Genomic DNA, 17,565 nt, shown 5'->3' with positions numbered 1-17,565 from the left:
TGTAAACAAGAAATAAATTAGGCCTTAAAATTTTAGGGTTGCATAGTTAATATACACACAAGGAAAGTTAAAGATTAATATAAAAATGTGCACAGAGGATACAGGCCTACAAAATATAATTGCCATTATTTCCAGTAAAACATATTTCATTGATATTTTCAAATAATTTTGTAACTTTTTTGCAATTTATAGGCTTCGTTACATGACTGTTTCAATAAAAGGGTCTAAAAAAGGGTCAAATAACTATTAATTGTCACCCTAAATGGTAGTGTATAGAGGAGAAATTTTTAAGGGTCTTAATTTTCAGGCCTGAGAGGGTTACATTAATAATTTAACTAATAACAGGGTTTGTAGTACATGTACTATATTTTGTGATGCCTGTTTAAATATTCAGAGAAATACATTGAAAAACAACAATTTTTTTTGTGCCAATAAATATACATCTTTTATCACAGTTGCTATGTTGCCATCCAACTCAACTTTTCTAGACCAGGTGTTTGGACAACATACCTGCCAAGCATATCCAGTTTCTTGGGCTTCATCCCGGTTTTCAGTTATTTCTCCCTCATATGGACCAAATCTTGTTCTTTTACGGAAAAATTTATCAGCAAATACTCCTTGCCCAGCATTGAAAATATTTGACTGTCTTACTGATAGGCCATTGGGAAGGGTTTTCTTGGCTCTGTCAGGATTACCTAGAGGTTGCTAAAAATTAATCAAATTTAATAAGATTTCTCTGGCCATGCAGTTAATTTGCAAACATTGTTATAGTAGTGGATGGTTCAAATGGAATACAAAAGATAGTTTTTGAAGTTGAATAAATTTGAAACTTTATAAGAATAAAACTTAATTAGACGGTCTCTTTCAAATATTTTACCTCTGTATCAGCTAGTGACCACTAAACGTGGACCATGTATTGGACAGTCACCTTCATGTATCTATATCTTACCTCTGTATCAGTGACCACTAACTGTGGACCATGCATTGGACAGTCACCTTCATGTATCTATATCTTACCTCTGTATCAGTGACCACTAACTGTGGACCATGTATTGGACAGTCACCTTCATGTATCTATATCTTACCTCTGTATCAGTGACCACTAACTGTGGACCATGTATTGGACAGTCACCTTCATGTATCTATATCTTACCTCTGTATCAGTGACCACTAACTGTGGACCATGTATTGGACAGTCACCTTCATGTATCTATATCTTACCTCTGTATCAGTGACCACTAACTGTGGACCATGTATTGGACAGTCACCTTCATGTATCTATATCTTACCTCTGTATCAGTGACCACTAACTGTGGACCATGTATTGGACAGTCACCTTCATGTATCTATATCTTACCTCTGTATCAGTGACCACTAACTGTGGACCATGTATTGGACAGTCACCTTCATGTTTTATATCTTACCTCTGTATCAGTGACCACTAAATATGTACCATGTATTGGACAGTAACCTTCATGTTTTATATCTTACCTCTGTATCAGTGACCACTAAACGTGGACCATGTATTGGAAAGTCACCTTCATGTTTCTATATCTTACCTCTGTATCAGTGACCACTAACTGTGGACCATGTATTGGACAGTCCCCTTCATGTTTTATATATCTTACCTCTGTATCAGTGACCACTAAATGTGGACCATGTATTGGACAGTCACCTTCATGTTTTATATCTTACCTCTGTATCAGTGACCACTAAATGTACGTGGACCATGTATTGGACAGTGCCCCCTTCATGTTTTATATATCTTACCTCTGTATCAGTGACCACTAAATGTGGACCATGTATTGTACAGTCACCTTCATGTTTTATATCTTACCTCTGTATCGGTGACCACTAAATGTAGACCATGTATTGGACAGTCACCTTCCTGTTTTATATCTTACCTCTGTATCAGTGACCACTAACAGTGGACCATGTACTGTAGATCACTTAATTTTCGCGACACCTTATTTTCGCGAGATATTCATTGACTCTTTGTCAGCGAGACAAAATTTTCACGAATTGTGTTTGTTGCTCTATATAATCTTAAGGGATTCTATTATACACGAGAATGAAATTTTGGCGAGCATACCGTCTCGCTTAATTACGCGAAAATAAAGTTCTCGCGAATAAAAAGTGATTTACAGTATTGGACAGTCCCCTTTATGTTTCTATATCTTACCTCTTTATTGATCAGTGATCACTAACAGTGGATCATGTATTGGACAGTCTCCTTCATGTTTCTATATCTTACCTCTGTATCAGTGACCACTAACAGTGGACCATGTATTGGACAGTCCCCTTCATGTTTCTGTATCTTACCTCTGTATCAGTGACCACTAAATGTGGACCATGTATTGGACAGTCCCCTTGATGTTTCTATATCTTACTTCTGTATCAGTGACCACTAACAGTGGACCATGTATTGGACAGTCACCTTCATGCTTTATATCTTACCTCTGTATCAGTGACCACTAACAGTGGACCATGTATTGGACAGTCCCCTTCATGTTTTATATCTTACCTCTGTATCAGTGACCACTAACAGTGGACCATGTATTGGACAGTCACCTTCATGTTTTATATCTTACCTCTGTATCAGTGACCACTAACAGTGGACCATGTATTGGACAGTCCCCTTCATGTTTCTATATCTTACCTCTGTATCAGTGACCACTAACAGTGGACCATGTACTGGACAGTCCCCTTCATGTTCCTGATTACATTCCTCACAGTCTACATCAAAGTCATCAATACATAAAATAGAAACTCTTAATATTGCACAACCATAATATTTTGAACCCATTCCTCTGTACCAATGAAATAAAATTGGCATTATTTTAACTGTAGGGTTTGGGTAATATGAAAAAAAAAATGTGTTAAAGGGGGTCAATGTATGTGGCTAAGCAATATTTAATTCAATTTTTTTTTTGAACTTTCACATTTATATCAAAGAAGTGCATACAAAGGTATATTCACATACATATATCTTCATTCAAGTACCTATTCTGAGTAGCACATACGGGTATTAAGCTTGCATCAAGATACACACATTAACATAATTTACACATCTAGACAAAGCAAAATTTTATTTGTTCATGGTATGGCAATTTCCTTGGTTATACTCATTATTATTGTAGATTTTATGAATATGCTTAATTTCTGTTCATGGGGATATAAATTGGTGGTTAAGGTGAGTCAATTGAAATCCCAAACATTGTTCCCCCAAGAACCATGATGAGTCCAAATTATCCATGCTTCACAGTTATAATAATTTCAATCCCTCCTCTGAACTAATGGATTTTTGCAACCAAAACATCTCAAACTCTTCACAGTACTCTCACACAAAAAATGAACACAGACAGTTTACGGCTCTATATGTCAACATTTAGCAAAGCCAGAGCTGCCAACTTTCTGAAATGACAAATAGTAAGGCAGGGTCTAGGGACCACTTAGGCCCCCTTCCTCTAAAGATGTTTTGAAAATGGACATGCAATCTGAGGCATATGTTTCCATTATTTGTTTACTTTAAAACATTGACATGAATGTGATCCGCCTTCTAAAACCGAAAGGATGATACAAGCAAGCGTTGTAAGAATTATGAATATATTATAATAGTAGTAACTATAGACTGCCAGCTATGAGGCCAGGCTTAAAAAATTCTTTGTTTGCAGTTGCCAACCTATAATTTTTAGACTGGGTAGGTAGGTTGGCATTCTATTTTTTTTTTTTGGAAAAAAAAATTGTGTCCAGATATTTAATTGTTAGATAACATAAAATAAAGTTTTTCACAGGCCTACTATACATGAATAAGCTCGACTCTTGGTATAAACTACTGATTGATTTATAATACGACAAAAATTGAAAATGAAACACTTTCAATATCCTGAAAATTTTTATGCGCCCGAATTTTTTCGGGGCGCATATTGTTTTTGTCCTGTCTGTTTGTCTGTTTGTCTGTTGTCAACTTTAACCTTCGCCAAAACTTTTAAACCGTAAGAGATAGAGACTTCATATTTGGTATGCATACTCCTCTAATAAAGTCCTTTCAAATGACATCAAGGTCAATGACCTTGTGACCTTGACTGTGACCTATATGCTAAAAATAGCTTTTTCCACTGTTTGTCATAACTTTTTAACAATAGGAGATAGGGACTTCATATTTGGTATGCATACTCCACTAATAAAGTCCTTTCAAAGGACGACAAGGTCAATGATCTTGTGACCTTGACTGTGACCTATATGCTAAAAATAGCTTTTTACACTTTTTGTCATAACTTTTGAACAATAAGAGATAGAGACTTCATATTTAGTATGCATACTCCACTAATAAAGTCCTTTCAAACGACACCAAGGTCAATGACCTTGTGACCTTGTCTGTGACATATATGCTTAAAATAGCTCTTTCCACTGTCTGTCATAACTTTTTAACCATAGGAGATAGGGACTTCATATTTGATATGCATACTCCACTAATAAAGTCCTTTCATACGACGACAAGGTCAATGATCTTGTGACCTTGACTGTGAACTATATGCTAAAAATAGCTTTTTACACTTTTTGCCATAACTTTTGAACAATAAGAGATAGAGACTTCATATTTAGTATGCATACTCCACTAATAAAGTCCTTTCAAATGACACCAAGGTCAATGACCTTGTGACCTTGTCTGTGACATATATGCTTAAAATAGCTCTTTCCACTGTCTGTCATAACTTTTTAACCATAGGAGATAGGGACTTCATATTTGATATGCATACTCCACTAATAAAGTCCTTTCATACGACAACGTCAATGATCTTGTGACCTTGACTGTGAACTATATGTTAAAAATAGCTTTTTACATTTTTTGCCATAACTTTTGAACAATAAGAGATTGAGACTTCATATTTGGTATGCATACTCCACTAATAAAGTCCTTTCAAATGACACCAAGGTCAATGACCTTGTGACCTTGTCTGTGACCTATATGCTTAAAATAGCTTTTTCCACTGTCTGTCATAACTTTTTAACCATAGGTGATAGGGACTTCATATTTGATATGCATACTCCACTAATAAAGTCTTTTCAAACGACGACAAGGTCAATGATCTTGAGACCTTGACTGTGACCTATATGCTTAAAATAGCTTTTTACACTTTTTGCCATAACTTTTGAACCATAGGAGACAGGGACTTCATATTTGGGATGCATACTCCACCGATTAAGTGCTTTCAAATGACACCATGGTCAATGACCTTGTGACCTTGACTGTGACCAATATGCTAAAAATAGATTTTTTGAACTTTGTTGCCACCGGGCACATAGTGTTTCACAAACACATCTTGTTTTTTTTTTTTTTTAAATTACGAAATAGCTAAAAAAAGTTTAGGTCGGGTGCATTTTCAGTGGGTGGGTAGGCAACTACAAACAAATAATATTTTATTTTAGGTCTGAAAATAGCGGTATTATTAACTTTGAACGAGAAAAACTGAAATTGGAAGAATATAGAGAGAAATCATAAAGCATATTTTAGACGCTGAAATCATAAGGGTTGGCAGCTCTGCAAAGCAATACATGTGTATTTTAAAATTATTCATATCATAGATAGACGTGTAATGGGGCTCAATACTTCACAGTCATTAATAGCTAGAGGCCTACCCCATCCCATCCAAAAAATAAAATGTATATGTCACAGCCGCAATATATCTTTAACTCCATTAATAGACAACAATAACCAGAGGTCTCTGATGAGTCTGTAGCTCTACTGGTCTGTACTTGTAACAAGGGAAAAGTAGCACTTGGATTTGAAACTTTGCAACACGCAGCAATTAATAGAATTATATATCCTGGTGTGGTCTACTCTCCCAAATTAACATTGAAAGCAGACCAAAATTGTACGAGGAGTAGGGTTTTAAAGGAATTTCTCAAGAAATTTCTATTTTCAGTAACCATGCCAACAAGTGTTCATTGAAATTAGTGTTGACAAATCGGACGATTTTTAGTAACCGGTTACTCGCTTCATCTTTCGATTGAGTACCCGGTTACTCGAATGATTTTTGGTAAAAATGTGAATATCTATTATTTATCTTATTCTATACTTATCAGTAGTAGTAATGCACAAATATACTGTATATGGACATTATATTCACAATATATGCACACATATGATTTACGATTTTTAAATAAAGAAAATAAAGAATTCGACACACGAAGAAGACAAATAAATTCGTCATCGTCAATCACCGTTTCACAATTGCTTTCTTTATCTTTCCTTTTCATCCCCTCGAAATATGTCGCAATCAAGGAGGATAATTATTTACATACTCCATTAATAATAGTTAATATGTGAAGTGACTCCAGTAAATCGCTGGTTTCCGAATAATATTTCAAGCTGATTTAACAGATTTTGAATCAGCTGTTCATTTTTTACAACTCCAAGGTTAATATACATGTCTGCGGTGGTATCTCGTTAAATTATCAAATGAGGTAATTATAACTCAGGCCTTCAAAAGATGTATACCCTAAGCAATCAAAGCTATATCAATTATATAAACTTTGAAAACTAATCAAAGCAATTTGATCCCCTACAACCATGAATTAGATCAAGTCTAAAGTTACCTAAAATTAGGAAAATGTGTAAGTTAGTATACATTTATAAATTATAAAACATTTATTTTCTATGCCTTTACTTTGTAGAATTTATTTTATTCGAGTAACCGAATAGCAGTTTTACTAGCCGATACTAATGCATCGTTCGACAGTTAACCGGGTACTTGTTGCCAACACTAATTGAAATAAAAAACTGATGCATTAAGTTATGTATCTTAATGTAGTCTACTTGTATGCCAAGTTACCGGGTATATTGAAATCGGATCAAAACTAAAGCCGAGGAGGAGTAGCGTTTTGGAAAATTGTTTACAAACAGACGGATGAATGACGGAAACCTTACTATCGCATATTAAGATCTTCTGGTCTCTGACCAGTAGAGCTAAAAACTACAGCATTACATGTAAGTTTACAGCATAGAATAATATTCCTTTAACTTACTACAAAAGAAATAAAACTATAAAGACACTTACATATAAAATCATCATCATCTGGCACTTCAACATCCATGTAATTAAGTCTCTCTTGTACTCGAAGTGGATATTTACGTGGCTCTTTTTTGTTAGTCGATTTTTTACTATTTTCAGTCTAAATAATATTAAAGAAAGGAATTAATTATTAAAAATATATTTAAAAACTACTAATAAGTATCCATCATGTATGTGATCTATGTTTGCTCTGCTAAATTGATTTCTAATTTCAATTATAATTTTTTTGTTATAAGTATTTTCTTGCATGTCATTTTATTTTTAGAGTACTCCTTGCATCATGAACATGATGGAGCACCAAAATGAACATTGGTAAAATATAAATTTTCAAAGAGGGAGACTAGCTACCACAAATCAGATCAAATTAGGCTACATAAAATTGAAATTCTGGTCCTCAGGCCCACGTGCATCCATTTTGAGGTAGCCGCATTGCTAATTTTATTGTATTTTTGATAAAATAAAAAGATGGTTTGCGGAGACCAATCCGGAAAAAAAAGTTCCAACCTCAGTTTTTTTGTAGTTTAGTATTCAAATATCATTTCAGGTATGAATTTGCAAAGAGATTTTGGCTACCTTGGTTGAAAATTACATTCAAAAACATTGCCTACCATGTTCACATGCTGATAAGCAATGGATGTTAAAGCAACCTGTTCTTTTGATCAGACATATGGAAACTATATCTGTGAATAAAATAAATTATCTTTATTTTAAAGAAAAATCGAAAATTAAAATAAAAAAAAAATACCTCCCTCATGCATCTGTTTTGGAGAAAATTGACCTGAGAACCAGAGAATTAAATTTATATTTAGTCTTAGGATTTTGATAAAATTTTCCAGGTATTCAAAATCAAATATGAGAAAAAGTTGAACAAGCTAGTGACCTTTTTGTGACTGACTCTACAACTAAGAAGATGGATGTTTAAAAGTGCTTTTATTCTTTGTACATGAATATCAATTAAGGACCCTGCTAAATTTTTCAATTACAGATAAAATGTTTTAAAAAATGAATATTAAATGTTTAAAACAAAAACCATTTATTTTTCATTTTCATGTCATTTGCATAAACGGTTTTGGAATGGTTAATTTGCATGTTATAGGGCCCAATAAATGGATCGAGTTTGAATGGATATTGAATGCATGAGGTTCAATGAAAATATAAAGAGTCATAGAAGTGATCCAATGACCATGGTCATTCTATGAATTGAAAAGATCAAGAGTCCCATCGGCAACAATACTTATCTGACGAACTTTGGCCTTTGACCTTGATGTTTGACCTACAATGTACTTTTTATAAACTTCAACCTTGATCATATCTTTTGAATGAGAAGAGATAAGACTTTCAAATTACACATGTATATTACGGTAATATACAATTACCTGTGGCAAAACATATCTAAATTTTATATCTATATCATATCTATGATTTTTGATCTTGTGACCTTGAAGTTTGACCTACTTTTCAAAAATGTTAATTTTTCCTTATAACTTGATTGAGAAAAGATAGGGCTTTTAAATTTGACATGTGCATTACCTGTGACAAGATATTTTTGTCATTTTTTGAGTATGTTATGATTTCTGACCCCTTGACTTTGACCTTCATGATTGACCTAATTTTTCAAAAAATGAACTTCAGGGAGTAACTTCTAAAATCACACGATATGGTGTTCATATTTAACACAATACATGGATGTCATAATAAAATGACATCTTACCCACAAAGACACCAAAAGCATGGGACCACAGTTCTATGAATTTGCTTGTACATGTATTAACTTATTTTGGAATATGATGCTACATAAAAAGCTTTGATATTTTGAATGTAATAGAAAGTTCTACATTGATTATGCAGTAAATATGAACAATATAAATTTATATATAATATACATGTACAATAAATACATACACAACAATCTTATAGTACCTTTATTTTCCTGGGTTTCTTTTCCTTTACCTCCTTTACTGGGACAGAAAACCTAACTGTCTGTTTCTTTTCTTTAAAAAAAAAAAAAACCTTGATGTTTTAACATGAATATTGAATGTTTATCATAAACACTGTATCTATGATCTCTATTGTACAAAACATGGTGAAATTGTAAGAGTAAACAGGTCTATGCTACTATGAATACATGTGGATGAGTCCTGAAACACTAGCTGTGTTTATACTCTTGTGAACAGACTAAAAGAGAGCAAATTATGGAGGGGAATGAACCAGAGAAAATTTAACAAGAAGAAAGTGAGTATTACAGTGTAGAACTGATTGAATGCAAAAAATAGTCTAATATTTCAGGTACTGTACCCCTCGTAGACTTGTAAGGAGTCCATTCTTCATCGCTGTCTGATTCCACTTTCTTTGTTTTTCTTTTTGCTCTAGATCTGGGTCCCTTCATGAACTCAGGCATCACAGCAGGTAATCCTGAAATCATTAAATTTATAGATATATAAACTTAATAATGTCATAGAGTCAATTAAGAAATTGCTTAATAGCGCATTTGTAGGCAACCAAAAACCATAATACACAGTGCCTGGAGCTGTGCCCCTTTTGTTGCATCTTCAGAATGATTGTCAAATGATCTTTGAAAGAAATATATATGTATATAATTATATGTATTTTTCATAATTTAATGATGGTATACTTACCAACAGCCAACATTATCTCATAGTTCTTCCTCATGTTTTTGTATCTAAGCATTTCAATATTAGAAAGTTTGGCCAGCTCAGCCTTGGAGAAATATTCCTCTACACTGTATTCTCTGTTCTCAAGTTCTTTGATGACTTCGTCACTTGGGAAATCCATGTTTAGTTTTGAGCTAAACAAGTTAAACAACCTTTTAAAAATCAATCAAAAGTAACTTCAATAGGGTTATATTCAAATACTTACTGTAACATATAAGTACTCAAAAAAAGAAGAAGAGAAAAACAATCGAGAAATATCAATAAAGTTAGAAAGTCAAACTATAAGCACTCATCTTTGACCAGTCTAAGGAACACAATTTAAAAAAATCATTTGAAGGGGGGCCTCTTCAGAAGTCAAATGAGCTCTGTTTATTTCAGGGGGGACCTATGTCGTTCTACGTCAAAACAGCGTTATCTTATGTGACGTCACAATAGCGACGTTTGTTTTTACCTGTTGACTTTTGCAACTGTGATATAGGCTTAACATTGTTTTAAATAATCAATAACATACACAATTGCCAAAAAGAAAGTTATACATCATTAATAGAAGTTTTATTTGATTAATTGATTTGTTAGGTCACCTGAGTAAACTCAGGTGACCTATTGCTATCTGTTTTCGTCCGTTGTCGTGCGTCTGTGCGTCGTGCGTCGTCCGTTAACATTTGAACATTTTCAGCTTCTTCTCTGCAACCACTAAACCAATTTCAACCAAATTTGGCACAAAGCATCTATGGGTGAAGGGGGACAAAAATTGTGAATTTCATGATCCCTGCCCCCCTGGGGCCTGAGGGGTGGGGCCAAAACCACTAAAATTACTGCAATCTTTGAAAATCTTCTTCTTTACTCCTGGACATCAAGCAGTCAAACTGTTAGCATGATTGTAATCAGCATTGAGTCATCTACCAAAATTGTGAAATTCATGGCCCTGGGGTCAAGGGTTCTAGTTCTAGGGTGGGGCTAAATAAGTATATAGTAAAAATGCATTATTTCTTTGAAAATCTTCTTCTCTGCTCCTGGGTATCAAATAAACCAACTAATTGCATAGTTATAATGAGCAAGAGTGCCTCTACCAAAACTGTGAATTTATTGGCCCCAGGGTCAGGGGTTCTGGTGTTAGGGTGGGGCTCTATAGATTATATAGTGAAAATACATGAATTCTTTGAAAATCTTCTTCTCTGCTCCTAGGAATTAAATAAATAAACTAAGTGCATAGTTATTATGAGCAAGGATACCTCTATCAAAGTTGTGAATTTTATGGCCCCAGGGTCAGGGGTTCTGGTGTTAGGGCAGGGCTCTATAGATTATATACAGAAAATACATGAATTCTTTGAAAATCTTTTTCTCTGCTCCTGGGTATTAAATTAACTAAGTAAGTGCATAGTTATGATGAGCAAGAGTGCCTCTACAAAAATTGTGAATTTTATGGCCCCAGGGTCAGGGGTTCTGGTGTTAGGGCGGGGCTCCTTAGGTTATATAGTGAAAATACATGAATTCTTTGAAAATCTTCTTCTCTGCTCCTGGGTATTAAATAAATAAACTAAGTGCATAGTTATTATATGCAAGGGTGCCTCCATCAAAGTTGTGAATTTTATGGCCCCAGGGTCAGGGGTTCTGGTGTTAGGGCGGGGCTCTATAGATTATATAGAGAAAATACATGAATTCTTTGAAAATCTTCTTCTCTGCTCCTGGGTATTAAATTAACTAAGTAAGTGCATAGTTATGATGAGCAAGAGAGCCTCTACAAAAATTGTGAATTTTATGGCCCCAGGGTCAGGGGTTCTGGTGTTAAGGCGGGGCTCAATTGATTATATAATGAAAATACATGGATTCTTTGAATTTTTTTTCTCTGCTCCCAGGTATTAAATAAACTAAGTATATAGTAATGATGAACAAGAATGCCTCTTCCATAATTGTGAATTTTATGGCCCTAGGGTCGGGTCTCTGGTGTTTGGGCGGGGCTCTATTGATATTATAGTGAAAATACATGAATTCTTTGAAAATTATCCTTTCTACTCCTAGGTATTACGCAGGTGAACATACCTATATAGTTATAATGAGCAAGGGTCCTAATCTTCCAGAATTGTGAATTTCAAGGCCCCTGGGTCAGGGGTACCATGGGGGGCTTTGTATAGTGAAAATGAATGTATTGCTTGAAATCTGCTCCTTGGTATTAATCAAATATTTTTGAAAAGCAAGGATGCCTTTTTAAAAATTGTGCAATATGTGGATCTAGACCTAAGGGTCAGGGGTTCATGTGTGAAGGGGCCACTACTGATTAGTTGACATGCATTTTTTGCTCCCCTACCCTGCCTTTGGGTATTAAGTAACCAAACTAAGCAACTGCTAAATGTATTGTTATAATGATCAATGGTGCCTCTTTCAAAATTGTGAATGCTATAGCATCTGGCTTTAAACATGAATCAAATTCAGTCACTGGAAAGTTGTTGCATAATGCTCAGGTGACCTATAAGGCCCATGGGCCTCTTGTTAATTTTACAAATCTCTTCCTTTGGTTGATAATTCATTGATTGAAAATAAGTCGATATTATGCTGGTATAAGTCCAAAAAGATAAGACAAGATTCAGCAAAGAAAGCGGCTTAAATCAGGAAAATATGTTTAAATAATAATTTTATGTTTACCAATAACTGTATTTTCTCGATAAAACTAAGAAAAAACTAAGAAATGTACTTGTACCTATATTTGCTTATTGATTAGTGCATTTAGATTTAATTGTATAAAGTCATTCCTAAGTTAATTCTTATAGGTGTTGGTAATGCCGGGGAAGGGAGGGGAATAATTGGAATCAAAAGAAAAGATTAAATCAGTGTAAATTGTTACTAATCAAAACAAAATACTTGTCTTCCGCAAAATAGTTTTATATTCAGATGTTTGCCAGTGCTAACTTGCCTTTGGAATTGTCTAAGTGCAGAAAGGTCATGACAGAAGAGTATGAAAATGAAAGGAAACTTCCATTATATTTTTCGTTATTTTAATCATAAAGTTACACTTTTTTCTTTAGTAGAATAAAGAGATAATTCATTTCTTTCAAAAAATATGAATTACAACATTTTCACACAAAGACTTTTTAAGATATTACCTTTTATGCATGTCGGAATTGAAAAATTCGACAAGAAAAATGGGTTAATACTTACATTGTGCTCTATTATAATTTTTCATGCGAGATGAATTACGATGATTTTGCCTTCATTTTAAAATACAAGTCAAATAATTAAAGTACCTGTTGATTTTGAATGTAATTTGACATTTTTATTCATTTTAGCGCATATTTCAGAATTTGGTGTAGAACAATAATGTCTGAAAATAATCTATTTTTAGCATTTCACACAGTTTTTGCACCTGCTCCTATGTAAAAATAAGCACATAAAAGTATTGTTTTTAATACCTTAAAATTAAGAGCAAGTGGCCTTGAAAGAAATGTCAAAGTTTTACAAATTTCATACAAAGATTTTCCGGACATAGGTCCCCCTTACAACAATGTTTCTAGTCAAGACGTTACGTAAAAGGGGGGGGGGTTAAAATAAAGAAGCCATCCTCATCAGCCTCAGGAAAAAAAAATGTTCAGAAACATGGTGAATAATCTGTACAAAACTTTCTCAGTTTTCTATTGTGAAAGAGAAAACAAAGATTGCTTATATCTGCAAGGCCCGACATTTAAACTAAGGGTGGGTTTCGTTTAGTAAACTAAAGTAAAAATGTTGTTACCTCGACTCAAAATAGTAAAATAAAAGATGCACCACAATATAAATGTGTTAATCTTTTTGATTTCTTGTGTCAATTTACCTGCTTATCCGACTATCGAGCCAAATATTGGAAATGTTTTCAGTTCGGTGATCCGGTGACCTTCGTTCTTTGTGTGGAAGCAGACGACAAGAATAATTTTTTGACGGTCGAACCCGATTAAAATAAAATTTAGCGCGTGAATTTTCCATCGAACTCGTATAAAAATGAATGTAATTAGGCAGGATTAAAGTCTTCTATATCTAAAAATTGATTGATTATTCTCTTAAATGAAAGGATTCATTTTTTAAATCTTAATTTTTGGATGATTCGTTAAATCTCTTAAAGAAATACGCATGCTAACTCTCGATTCCCGCCTACATTTTGCAACCATTTAATTCAACCTTAAACAGCAATTTGTCAATATATATTCTTTGTTTCATACAAAGAACACTTCAATGAAATTGGTGATTTGTCTTAGTAAATTATCCATTCCTCTAGCTCTTGAAAAAAAAGGGGGGGGGGGGTAGACGAAATTTTCCATTGAAATCGGACTTTCAGGAATCATCATATTTTGAAATAGTCTTGGATATGATTAAATGTTCCTTATATCTTTTCTAATGATTTAGGCAAATAAATAGAACATAAATATATTAGGATAATGTTTCAGTTGTAAATCACTTTGGAGATGGTGGATGATGATCATTTTTGTCGTTTTTTGTCAATAAACATACCTCCCTCCAATGAAACACAAAATGCTTTTGTATGAATTTGTGAAATAACAGCCCATTTTACCTGTAAAAAGGAATTTTTGTGTCACAAGGGGGGGGGGGTAAAAATATATATTTTCCGTTTTCCGTTGATTTCTAAAGTACCTCACCTAGCTCATCCCCAGGAAATAGGATTTTTGTGAGTTGACAAAGGAATTATAATACTAGTATATTTTCCTTTATTTCTCTCTCTCTCTCTCTCTCTCTCTCTCTCTCTCTCTCTCTCTCTTTGCTTGTCATTATTTGTAGATCTGAAAAAAATTCTCTTACACTTACCCCCCCCCCTTTCAATTAGCTTCCGACGCCAATGTCTTGTTTTTATGATTATTTCACTCGACCATCATCATTGTTTAGTTATGTGTTTATTATTAATTGTTAATAATAATAATGTACATCATGTTTACACAACAACACATAGTGCATTATATAGATCTACAAATGAAACTTTAAAATGCAATATATATACTTAATGGAAGAATTGCTCTTCATCATATGTTATATTCTGTCTATATAACTTTATCATGTTTATCTGTATAATTATTATATATGTTACAGTGTTTTTGTTTATGCCCAATAGGCCATGATTTAGTAATAAATTATATTTTATACCAGTGGCGGATCCAGGAATCTTGTAAAGGGGGGGGGTGAGGTCGGAGGAGGGGCGCACAACCACACCAAAAAATTAGTTTATTAAATCATTTGACTTTGTATATTTTGGAAACAAAATAAGGGGGAGGGCTTGGCCCCCTTCTAAATCCGCCATTAAGTTGAGTTGAAACATTCCAGCATTGTCCTACAGTTGTCCTATATTTTCTGGTGCTATTGAATGACCATTACTCTTTCAACGGTGTTCCATAGTATATAATGCCAATGGCTATTTTTACCTATTTGGTCAAATTCAGACATGTGATACATGTCATGTGGTTTAAAGAACCAATACGCTTACTGTAGAATTTTCCCCGCTAATGGTGAACTGCCTTTGTTCATCGAAAAGACAGATTTCATGGAGGAAACGTCAAATTAGTGTATATGTTAAGTTCACTGTATCTATATAATGAAGTCTGCCATATCAGAAACATCCTGACAAACTTGAAACCTGACAGATTATTGGTATGTATGTATGTATAGTATACCAGATATATTCATGCAATTTTATTGAGTTTGTCTGGGGCCATAAACATGATAAAGACAGTGACGGAGCAAAAATCTTGACAGTGTGTGTGTGTGGGGGGCAGTTTGGGGTAGGGGCCCACAGCCACAGATTTATAAAATCATGCATATTTTGGATACGGAGAAGGGGGGGGGGGGGGGCTGGGCCCCCTCTAAATCTGACAGTGAAACAGGTGATTATGGAATAATCTTGTGAAGTATAAGGTTCTTATCATAAATTAATGTAATGTGAAACAGTTGCATTGAAATGTATTATTCTAGTATTACGTCATATTATACATGAATAATATTAATTTTTCAATATATATACTTTAATGCAATCAAGGGAAATAACTTGTAAATTAATTCAAAATGAAAGGAGATAGCAAGAGCTCTTGTCCTTGTAATATGCAAATTACCTTGTAAGTTTATTGTTAATTTTTATGCCGCTGTAATCAAGATCTAGTGGTGTATAATTTTTGTTCTGTCTGTCCATCTGTCTGTTTATTTGCTTGTCTTTGTCCACAAAAACTAACTTTGCCCATAATTTTTAGCTCTACTGGTCAGAGATGCGCCCGGCGTCCGTCCGTCTGTCTGTCTGTCCGTCTGTCTGTAAACAATTTTTAAAAACGCTACTCCTCCTACAATTTTAGTCTGATTTCAATATAACTTGGCACACAAGCAGACTACACTAAGATACATAGAATAGTGCATCGGTTTTTGATTTCGATGAACGGTGTTGCCATGGTTACTAAAAATAGAATTTTCTGTGAAATTCCTTTAAAACGCTACTCCTTCTACAATTTTGGTCTGATTTCAATATAACTTGGCACACAAGTAGACTACACTAAGATACAAAGAATAGTGCAGCGGTTTTTGATTTCGATGAACGGTGTTGCCATGGTTACTAAAAATAGAATTTTCTGTGAAATTCCTTTAAGACCCTACTCTTTCTACAATTTTGGTCTGATTTCAATATAACTTGGCACACAAGTAGACTACACTAAGATACATAGAATAGTGCATCGATTTTTGATTTCGGTGAAGGGTGTTGCCATGGTTACTAAAAATAGAATTCTCTGTGAAATTCCTTTAAATCACTACTCCTTCTACAATTTTGGTCTGATTTCAATATAACTTGGCATACAAGTAGACTACACTATTATACAAAGAATAGTGCATCGCTTTTTGATTTCGATGAATGGTGTTGCCATGGTTACTAAAAATAGAATTTTCTGTGAAATTCCTTTAAAATGCTACTCCTTCTACAATTTTGGTCTGATTTCAATATAACTTGGCACACAAGTAGACTACACTAAGATACAAAGAATAGTGCATCAGTTTTTGATTTCAATGAACGGTGTTATCATAGTTACTAAAAATAGAATTTTCTGTGCAATTCCTTTAAAACGCTACTCCTTCTACAGTTTTAGTTTGATTTCAAAATAAGTTGGCACACAAGTAGACTACACAAAGATACATAAAATAGTGCAATGGTTTTTGATAAGTACAAACCAGTAGAGCTACAGTCTCCACAGAGACTTCTGGTTATTGGATTGGGGCTATATGGCTTTCTTATTTCACAGGTGTATTCCTTGTGATCTGACCTTTCTTTGGGTACCACCAAATTTGACCTTGACCATAGATTTTTACCCACTTTAACGAAACCCCCCCCCCCCCCCCAAATTTTAACCTTGGCCATATCTTATGATTAACAACTGGTGCTTGGCCTTTCATACTTCACATATGTATATGTATTCATAGTGATTAGACCTTTCAACAGGTTTTTAAAAAAAATTTGACCTTTTGACCTTGACCTTAAAGTTTGGCCCACTTTGTAAAAAAACTTTAACCTTGGCCATAACATTTAAACTCTAAGTACTACAGCTTTCATACATGTATTTCACAGGACTTCGTGTTTTCCTTGTGAAAAGACCTTACTCTTGATACCAACAATTTTGATCTTTTGGTATTGGAGTTTAATGTGCCTTTGGGAAACTTCAACCCCAGCCTTAAACTGCCATACAGGGGCATTAGTGTTTTACAAACACATCTTGATTTTTTTAATTTAGAGGAAATTTCGTTTGACTCTTTTAATTAGGTCTTTCCACCTTTCCGTGGAAAGACCTATTGAAATTGTTCTGTTTATTAGGTCTTTC

The 17,565-nt window shown here is 34.1% G+C and overlaps 1 protein-coding gene across 1 annotated transcript; it reads right to left on the bottom strand.

Moving 5' to 3' along the window:
- Nucleotides 1-441: 441 nt before the first annotated feature.
- Nucleotides 442-9,883, bottom strand: LOC134255671 (histone-lysine N-methyltransferase PRDM9-like; the record flags this gene model as incomplete). Its single annotated transcript, XM_062738199.1, has 6 exons — nucleotides 9,713-9,883; nucleotides 9,372-9,488; nucleotides 8,997-9,067; nucleotides 7,062-7,176; nucleotides 2,660-2,736; nucleotides 442-705 (listed from the first exon to the last, which is right to left on the bottom strand). Coding segments are annotated over exons 1-6 (801 nt in total), but the record flags the coding sequence as incomplete, so codon positions are not given.
- Between the last annotated feature and the right edge of the window lie 7,682 nt (nucleotides 9,884-17,565).

This window comes from Saccostrea cucullata, unplaced genomic scaffold (genome assembly GCF_032062105.1).
Source record: "Saccostrea cucullata isolate Sc308-1 unplaced genomic scaffold, CSIRO_AGI_Scuc_v1 ctg12598, whole genome shotgun sequence".
Classification (NCBI taxonomy): Eukaryota; Metazoa; Mollusca; class Bivalvia; order Ostreida; family Ostreidae; genus Saccostrea; species Saccostrea cuccullata.
Note: the sequence above shows the minus strand (reverse complement) of the source record. Positions and strands in the feature narration are given on the sequence as shown.